The following is a 10,028-nucleotide window of genomic DNA, read 5'->3' as shown; positions in this document are numbered from 1 at the left end:
AAAAAAAAAGAATAAAAATTGCCAATCTCTTACATTATTCTTCATGCCTTTAAAAAGATCTGTTTTTATTTATTTATTTATTTATTTTGAGATAGTGTCTCTTTATGTAGCCCTGCCTGTCCTGGAACTCTGTGTGTAGACTAGGCTGATTTTGAACTCCCAGAGATCTGCCTGCCTCTACTACTGTGATTAAGGGCATGCACCACCACATCCAGCCCTAGTTTTATTAATTATCTGTACTTGTAGGCATCTGTGTTTGGGCTTGTGTATGTGAGTTCAAGTGCCCTGGAGGCTAAGGGCATTGAATACCAATAGAACTAGAGTTCAAGCTCATTGGTTGTGAGCCCTCTAACAACACTTCTGGGACTTGAGCCTGGGTCCTCTGAAAGAGTAATCCCAAGTCATAACTGCTGAGTCACCTCTCTGGCCCTTCTTCATACTTTTATAGTCCACTGAGAATCTCCCCTGACCCCCTTTGGTTTTTTGAGACAGGGTTTCTCTGTGTATCTCTGGCTGTCCTGGAACTCACTTTGTAGACCAGGCTGGCCTCGAACTCAGAAATCCACCTGCCTCTGCCTCCAAGTACTGGGATTAAAGATGTGTGCCACCACTGCCCTGTGAGAATCTTTTTAAAAAGAAAACAAAACAGGCTGTTTTAGGATTTCTGTTGCTGCGATGGAACACTAACCAGAGCAACCTAGGAAGGAAAAGGTTTATTTGGCTTCTGCTCACACATCACTTCATTATCAAAGAAAGTCAGACAGGTACTCAAACAGGGCAGAAATTTGGAAGCAGGAGCATGCAGAGGCCATGGAGGGGTGCTGCTTACTGGATTGATCCCCATGGCTTGCTTAGCTTGCTTTCTTATAGAATCCAGGACCACCAGGCCAGGGATTGCCCCACCCACAATGGGCTGGGCCCTTTCCCCTCAATCACTAGTCTAAACAAATGCCCTACAGGCTGGCCTACATTTTCTTTTCTTTTTTCTTTTCTTTTTTTTTAAAAGATGTATTTATTTTATGTATGTGAGTACATTATCACTGTCTTCAGATACACCAGAAGAAGGCATCGGATCCCATTACAGATGGTTGTGAGCCACTATGTGGTTGCTGGGAATTGAACTCAGGACCTCTGGAAGAGTAGTCAGTGCTCTTAATCACTGAGCCACCTCTCCAGCCATGCCTACATTTCCTTAATTGAGGTTCCTCCTCTCAGATCACCCTTATTCACAGAATCTTCCAAATGGACAAATTATTTGAAAGATGAATATGTGAAGCTTCCTTAAGAGAAACTAGGTAACTTGAATAGCCAGAATTTTTTTTTTTAAATTGCACATTGTAATTAAAGTCACAACATTTTATACAATCTCAGGAAATTAAAAACTGCACACTGTAATTAAACCACAACATTTCACACAATCTCAGAAAATTAAAAATTGAGGATTGACTAGTCAACTTTCTCTGGCTATGGTGAAACAACTTAAAAGGGTGAAAGACTCACTTCAGCTCATGATGTCAGAGGCTGTGTGATCCATTGCTGTGGGACTGTGAAAGGCAGGGTGTACTGGCTGGTTTTGTGTGTCAACTTGACACAGGCTGGAGTTATCACAGAGAAAGGAGCCTCCCTTGTGGAAATGCTTCCATGAGATCCAGCTGTAAGGCATTTTCTCAATTAATAATCAAGGAGGGAGGACCCCTTGTGGGTGGTGTCATCCCTGGGCTGGTAGTCTTGGGTTCTATAAGAAAGCAAGCTGAGCAAGGCTGGGGAAGCAAACTAGTAGGTAACATCCCTCCATGGCCTCTGCATCAGCTCCTGCTTCCTGACCTGTTTGAGTTCTAGTTCTGACTTCCTCTGATGATGAACAGCAACGTGGAAGTGTAAGCTGAATAAACCCTTTCCTCCCCAGCTTGCTTCTTGGTCATGATGTTTGTGCAGGATCAGAGACTCTGACTAAGACACAGGGCATTATGACGAGGATGGCATGGGTATCAGAGCTGATCCTCATGGTGGCTAGCAGAGAAGGAAGGGGAGTGGACGAACCATCTAATGACAAGATATCTAGGTCTCAAGGACTCATTCCCTTTAGCTGGGTCCCATCTTTCAAGTTCCCACCGGCTCCAACAGTCCTTCACGTCATGAGCTCATTGATGGATTAATCCACCCATAGGTCTCTAGTGTCTTGCAAAAGCAATTCATTGGGACAGAAATCAGACACACATCACGAGAACAATCAGATCTGTGCATCATACAGAATATGAAAAATACCTAAAAATGAAAATTCTAAAGCCATCAGAATTCTAGAAACAAGCATACAGAAGGTGTCTGTGCTTTGAAGAAACCACCATTAGTCTTCCTGTCTGTCTCTAGCTTTCCCTTTTCCAGGTCTCCTGGTTAAAATAAAAAAAAAAGCACTCAGCCTTTCAGATTGGCTTCTTTCAGTTAGCAGCATGTATTTGTTTCTTCCAATGGCTTTTGATCTTGATAACTTCTTTAAAAAATGAGATGTGGGCCCTGTTCTGTTTCCCAGACTGGCGCCTGAGCTCTTGGGCTTAAGTGACTGTCTTACCGGCATGTGTAGCAGCGTCTGGCTGGAGTTCCTTTCTTTTCTTTTCACCACTGAGTAGTCTATTCTTCTGATAGACCGTGCTCCACCAGAGGACATCTTGGCTGCTTCCAAGTTCAAGTGATGGTTAAGGCTGGTTAGCACATTGGATTGGCTACAGGGAAATGGAAGTGTTTTCCCAAGTGTCTGGCTGTATGATTCTGTGTTCCTGCCAAAAGAGGGCAAGTTCCTGCTGTTGCATTTTTTTTGTGGGCAGACATAATGTGATGGCTATTCTTGGTTATAAACTTTACTACATCTGGAATTAACTAATACCCCAAAATAGAGGGATACACCTGTGAGGGATTCTCGTTCAGTTTGGAGTAGGAAGATCCACTTGTAATCCAGCTCTTTGAGCAGTAAATCCACCTCTCATCAGGGTCACACCTTCTGCTAGAAGCCTATAGAAAGCACATGGAAGAAGGAGGCTTTGCCCTCTGCCTGCTTGGCCTTGCCTTGCTAGAAAGTCCATTCCTTCCCTGGCATTAGGGTCTACTTCTCTGGGATTCTGGTATAGATTGAAGACCAGCTGAGACATCCAGCCTCACGGACTGAACACCTGCTGGGTTCTTGGAACGCCTTCCACTCATAGGCACCATTGTTGGATCGGCTGGACCAGAGCCTGTCAGCCTGTAACACCTTCTAATAAATCTCATTTATATTAGAGCAAGAGAGCAAGAGAATGAGAGAGAGACACAGAGGGAGATTCTATAAGTTCCGTTACTCTAGAGAACCCTGACTAATTCACATAGGGTTAACCCCTATGATGCCTGTCATTCAGTTGTGTGCAGTACTGTCTTGTTTTAATTTGTAACTCTCTAATGTTTATTTCTCCCTGCTTATCATCTTTGGTGAAGTGACTGCCCTTTGGCCACCTTTAAGTGAGGTCGCTTTGTTGGGTTGTAAGAGGTCTTTGTATATTTTGAGGAATTGTCTTGTATCAGTTTCTGTCTTTGGCAAACATTTAGATGTGAGTTTCTCTTCTTGTTATTTGCTGATCTCTTTAATGTGTTAGTTGACCTGCTTGCTAATTTTTTTTATTCAATTGTAATTTTTTTCTTAGAAGTACTGGAGTTTGGATTTAGGTCCTCATGAAAGCTCTGTATGAGCTCTGCCACTGAGCTATACCTCTAGCTCTTTTGTTCAGTATTTTGGCATCTATATTCATGAAATAAACTGATCTTTAAAAAGTTTTGGTGGCTGAATAAAGCAAAGTAAAGCTGTATCCTTTCAATACTCTTAAAAATCCTACCTAAAATTGGTGTGATTTCTCTTTCCAAATATTAAAAAGAATCCATGCCATCTTAGTGTAGACTATGTCCCCCCTTTGTTGCACACAAAAGTTTAAAATACAGATTCCATTCATTTAACAAATAGAACTGCTCAACATTTACACTGCCAACTGCCTTTTAAGTATTAGGTTTCATCTGTCAAATACATTTTAATTAAGTGGCAAAGAATGACCACACCATCATTTTAACTCTGGTCGCCCCCTTTTCTAACCATGTATTAGTAATTTTGATTTTTTCCCTTAATAATTTGTACCTTGGGAGTCACAGAGCACAGTGTCTGGCCTTTTCATTCATCTGAGACACGCCATAAGGCACTTTGCATTTCCCTTGCACACCACCATGAATTCATGTAGCTTTAAATGTTCAAAGCACCATCACTTTGATATTCAGTCTATTTTACAGAGTCCCTGTTTCTTTTACTGGTAACTAGCATTCAGAAACCCAGATCAGTTGCTAGGCACACTTGTCACTATGGGATGTCCTTGCATCTAGTCTTCCGGGAAACAAAGCTAGGGAAAATGTTAAGTCATTGACATACCCAGCATCTGTAATTGAATCTCCCCATGTGCCCAATTTCCAGACATGTGTCCCCTCTCTCCATGAGCTCTGCTTCCAGCTCACCAGCAGCAGGCTCCTTCACTAGCATTGTGCTTCTTCTGTTGGCTTGTTTAATATGATAAGTTAACAAGGGCTGCTAACTGCCTGCCTGCCTGCCTGCCTCAGGCTGGCCCTGCATGCTTTATCTCCTCCATATCAATCATAGACACTCTGCAGGCAGCTAAAGTGCCCCATTTTTAGGATGCAGAAGCTTAGAGACTATCACCACACACCAATCCTAGGGAGGAAGGTCAGTAAGAACAGGTCAAAGGAGGTCTGACACTGATCGGGTCCGACTTCCTTTTAAGTGAGATGCTGCATAGGCTTGAGACAGGTGTCTCACCACTGCTGCCAGTGATGGTGCTTTGAACATTTAAAACTACATGAATCCAAGACAGCCAAGGCACTTCAGATCTATGTACTACTGGCCCAGGCCAGCAGTGAGAACACAGTGGGATAGTCTTTCACAGTGGGATGCAGCAATTCTCAGGGGGCACCTCTGCTCCCCCTCCTACATATACCCTCACACAGACACATACTCACACATGTGAACACATTCACAGGTACGTAAGCCACAGAGACACACACATATACATTTACACTAGATGCATGCATATTAATGCACTAGCACACAGAGCACATATACTGTTCTACCACACAAACATGCTCACACTCATGTATGCACATATACACTCATGTATATGTGTACACTCATATATATGAGTACATTCATACTCATATTCCCCCCTCTCTCTGTCTCTGTCTCTGTGTCTCTGTGTCTGCGTCTGCCTCTGTCTCTGTCTCTGTCTCTGTCTCTGTCTCTCTCTCTCTCTCTCTCTCTCTCTCTCTCTCTCTCTCTCTCTCTCTCTCTCACACACACACACACACACACACACACACACACACACACACACACAGGACTCCAGTAAATCCACACCTGTGGGCATCCTGTCAATTTGCTGAGCAACTAGACAGACTCCAAATCCTGGGTATCAGAGACACTTGATCAGAGGACTGAATGGATGAAGGCAGGATGAAAAATGCCAGGGCTATCAACATGCCAACCCGCTCTGGCAGTGCCTTCAGTGGAATAGGGACTGTGTCTTCACACACACTCATCCCTCAGAGAAGCCACTTGTCTGTGCTATCAGCTATGACCCTGGCAGAGATGACGAGCTCAAGGTGAGAGTGTGCAAATGTCTGCTGCCCTCATCTTGAGCTCCTAAGAGGCCGCCCAGCAGCAGCTGCTAGGAACTTATGGGGTGTACTTGGCAATGCCCATGATGTCAAGGCCAGGCTAGCACCAGGAATCCATGAGGGTGAGCAGCGTTCTCCAGAGATCTGGCAAGATAGCTACATAGTGCTTAATATGGAGCAGCAGTGGGGAGTTCATTTTCAGGAAAGCACAAACTCAGGACCACAGCCAGTACCATACCCTCCTCCCACCCAGATGGTGAAACGTGAAAGAACCCAAGTACTGCCCTCATAGCAGACGCCAGTCAGTGTCTGTGACCCTGCACATGTACATCTGCATGTGTGGGCCTTGTCTCCAGGCCAATGCTTCCAGAGCTTGGTGGTCATTATGAACCTACTCATCCCATGACTAAGAGTTGGAGACATCAAGAGCCTCAGGCACTACCAGCTCTGCTCACCAAGCTAGGCAGACTGGGAACAACATAGCAGTTGCTCTGGCAGCTAAGTGATGTTTCCTTGAGGTGTATGGAGGACAAAGTGGAGAAGCCCCAAAGGAGTCTTGGGCTATTGCTCAGGAACATACCAGCTATTTCCCAGGAATAAGAGCTCAGTAGACCCCTTGCATGGGCTCTGCAGAACGGTCCTGTTTGCTTTCTCTAGACTATGGAGACAGTATAAGGTCTTCAAGGCACATCAATGGCCAGGCTCCTCTCCTGAGGACCTCCGGCCTCCAGGTTTCACCTGCAGAACACTAACTGGCCTAGACCTAGCCGCCACCCTATAAAGTAAAAAGACAAAGCTCAGGACTTGAAATCCCACCAATCCCTGATCTCAGCCCAAGTTCTGGACTTGAAATCCCACCAATCCTCACCCTGGAAATCTCCACCCTGAACCCTGCCCCCCCAATCCTATATAAACCCCATCTTTTGTCCAGTTCTCTGCTGCTTCTCACCTGAGCAGAGGCAGCCACCCTTCAGCCATTATTTTCCCTCCCAATAAATGTCTTGAGTGAGGTTTGTTGTGCAGTGTGACTTTGTGGTGTTCCTTGACTGCCAGGACACCTTTCCCCTCACACAGCTGTGACACATACATTTGCCAAGCTACTCAGTTCACAAGGGACAGAGCAGAGGACCAGTGTTCTGGCTGAGCCCCAGCCTTCGGGCCTAGATCCCACATTCTGGATACATCCTGTTGGATGCTCTCAGCCCTCCCATAGCACTGCCATGTCCTCAGAGCTATTGGGTTTGTGCTGGTGGGCGTGGCATAATGGCGTTCAAGACTACATCATTTGTCCCAAGGTGGCTGCAGGTCTGGACTGAGCAATCTTAAGCCCAGCCTACCTTAAAAATCTCAGTAGCAGCCATGGGCACACACACAGGGTTTCTCTGTGCAGCCCAGGCTGTCCTGGAACTGGATCTGTAGGCTAGGCTGGCCAGGAACTCAGAGACCCACCTGACTCCTCCTCCCAAATGCTGGGATTAAAGTTTAGCATCACCATGCCCAGCTAATTTCAGACTCTAGGTGACATGAAACAAGACACCAGCACTGCTGTGGTTGGTTGTGGCTTCCATACAACAGGAAGTCAGCTTAGTGGCCTCAGCACACTATGTTGCAGGCCACGATCACCGCATTAGCTGGTACTTCTTGGACCTCCTCTTAGACCCTGCCCTCCCGTTGCTCGGTCTTGGCAGAAGCCTGGAGCTTGGTGATGAGAGACTCTCCCCACCCCCCACCAAGCACTATTTCTGGAGACCTGAGCTTTATCCAAGTTTGCACCTAAATGATTTGCATGAGAAAGACATTTACCTTTTCAATAACCAGCTCAGGCTGCAGCTTCAACTTCGTGCCCAACACAATTGCCTGGCAACACATAGAGAGTGATTACATGTGCTTAGGAGGGGGGCACAGTACCATAGAGAGGCTCCTATCCTCTGTACCATGACTGGTCACTACAGACATAGTCAGGGGTCTTCTTATGTCCAGAAATGTAGTTACTGAGCTGAGCCCCTGAGAATCCATGTTTCACAGCAGGAAGCTCACTATAGGAATCCAGTCTCTGAGGGGTGGAGCAGATGGCAGGGAGAACTCACCTGCTATCCTAGTTCCCCAGAATTCTGCTCAGGGCTTGCAAGTGTCAGGCAGTTGAGGCAAGAGACCCACAGTTACCTATGCACAGTGGCCCCATCTCTCCCAGGAGCATCTACAGGTCTAGAAGATCAGCATAGCCAGTCCTGGGGATATGCAGCAGAGGGGCAAGGTGCACCACATGCCTTGGAGGTCTGGGGGCCCACATCAACTTCCTGGAATCCCTCAGAGCTTTATCTAAAGAGACTCGGCACCCTTAGACTCTCATCCAGCTCCAAGGAGTTGGGAAGTAGAAGGAAGGTCAAATGTAAAGACCTGTGGTCAGATCTGTCCCCAGGTTGCCATGGTTATTTGAGATAACCAAACCAGCTTCTCTGTAGGCAGCCTGGGAAGCATCTGATGGGGAGTGGGTGTAGCTGAGAGGCAATTCCCCCAAAACCTGTTGTGCAGCTGAGATCTTCCCACCGCTGGACAGAGCACATGCTGGCCCTGAGTACCAGCACGTACCGTAGCCTGGGATGCTATTAATAATTTCCATATATCGCGCTCCCATTATGAGCAAAAATAACCAGCAAGAGCAGCAGCAAAGCTATCTGGCACCCCACCCCCAAGGCTCAGAGAGCCCAAAATAGCGGCCTGGGAAAAGCTTGGCGGCATCTAGCCCAAGGGGTTCGGGCTGGGCTTTCCCTGTGCTGACCCAATCCCTCCATAGCTGGCTGTTATCCAGGGGGCTTGGCCTCACCAGGCCCCGTGGGGCACAGAGCGTGGGATGATCTCAGGGCAGGGGGAAGGTATGCATGGTTTGAAGAGGAATACAGAATATGAGGATGGTCTTAGGATCTGCAGGGTGTAGAGGAGGATGGAACGTGATCACCAGGAGATACCTACAGCTTCACACAAGGGCCTTCTGGGTCACGGGTCCTCCAGAAGCTGCAGGATCCCAGGGAAACCACGGATGCCCAGCACCCCATACACACATCATGTTAGGGTCATGTCCATTCAGAGTCCCATAAGGCCCCGCCCCTGGGCCTGACCAGGCTTCATCAGAGACAGGGGAGCCAAGAACTGGGCTATTCTCTTCCAACTGTGGGTTCAGACTCTCTGCCAAGTGGCTCGGGGAGAAGGAAGGCTGGGTGGGATGGTGAGGGGCAGTGGGTGAAGGGTCTGGGCTTCCCACAACTTCCACTGCACTGTTAGTGTCTTCTCGATGCTCCAGATGGTCTGTCTTCTCCAAGCCCGGCCCTTAATGGGACCCAACCCCCCTGACTGGGAAGCTTGTCCCAGGGTGGGCTACGCTTCTTAAGTGTGGAGACTCAAGTCTCATCTGTTAGTAGATGGGCTGACCAGGAGCATTCTTGGAGCTAGAGGTTCTCCTTTATCCTTTCTATATGGGGTCTCTTAGAGCAGAGTGCAATCAGGCTAGTTTATATATGCCAGGCGAGATCTCCCCATGCACCTAGGCTGCCCTCTAGTGGCCAGGTGGCCTGGTGTGCGGCCAGCACTCCTAGGTTCGAAGACCCATTGTCTATCCACAGTGCGGATCTGTAGAGGCAGTGGGAGTGTTTGGGGGAGGTTTGTTTGTTTTATTTTTATAGCCTACCTGAGCAGGGGCTAGGACAAGGAAGAAGCCTTCCCACTCCTATTTAACTACTGTCAACTACCCTTGCTGGGTAAGGGGAGGCAACAGAACCCAGAGCCACCTCCTCCAGGAAGGCCCTTGGCTTTGGCCTAGCTTGAGCTTGTGGCCTATTATTGTGGTCAGACTAGCCTAGGATGGCTCTCTGGCCATTTCTGCTGAATCTCCTCTGAGGTCATGATAGAACAGTGCTTGGGTGACCTGGTGAGCCCAGGCTCTCAGTGAAGATCCCCTGCCTGTCCAGGACAAAGGCATGGTAGAAACTGACGAGGAGACTACTGGTTCCACAGGAAGGAGGCATCAGGACTAGGCTGAAAGTAGATGGGGGTAATAGGACCCTTCCCAGACCCTCCACTGCCCAGGTGGGACACTCAGAGCTGTACAGCCAGCTGGGTTAGAGGAGCCCTGAGGGAACCTCAGGAAAACAATCAAGAAATCCAGAGGGGCCAGGATTGCAGCTTCTGGAAGTCTCCCCTGCTCCCCCACTCCCCTGAACCGCAGGAGGGCTGGGCAAGTGCCCAGGCTGGCTTAGGACCAGACTGCAAGCCTGGCCTAGGACCCCAGTGCCAGCCCAGCCTCTCACCTCTGTGCCGGCCCGAAGCCAAACACTTTTTTTTTTTTT

General features: G+C 47.7%; 1 protein-coding gene across 1 annotated transcript in view; it reads right to left on the bottom strand.

Annotated features, from left to right (window-relative positions):
- Exd3 (exonuclease 3'-5' domain containing 3) overlaps positions 1–5,884 on the bottom strand; it is a 41,863-nt gene extending 35,979 nt beyond the window's left edge. The window contains 1 exon segment of the mRNA XM_031373174.1: positions 5,760–5,884. Coding sequence (XP_031229034.1) covers positions 5,760–5,884 — 125 coding nt within the window.
- Positions 5,885–10,028: the final 4,144 nt, after the last annotated feature.

The sequence above is a fragment of the Mastomys coucha genome, unplaced genomic scaffold (assembly GCF_008632895.1).
Source record: "Mastomys coucha isolate ucsf_1 unplaced genomic scaffold, UCSF_Mcou_1 pScaffold15, whole genome shotgun sequence".
Classification (NCBI taxonomy): Eukaryota; Metazoa; Chordata; class Mammalia; order Rodentia; family Muridae; genus Mastomys; species Mastomys coucha.
Note: the sequence above shows the minus strand (reverse complement) of the source record. Positions and strands in the feature narration are given on the sequence as shown.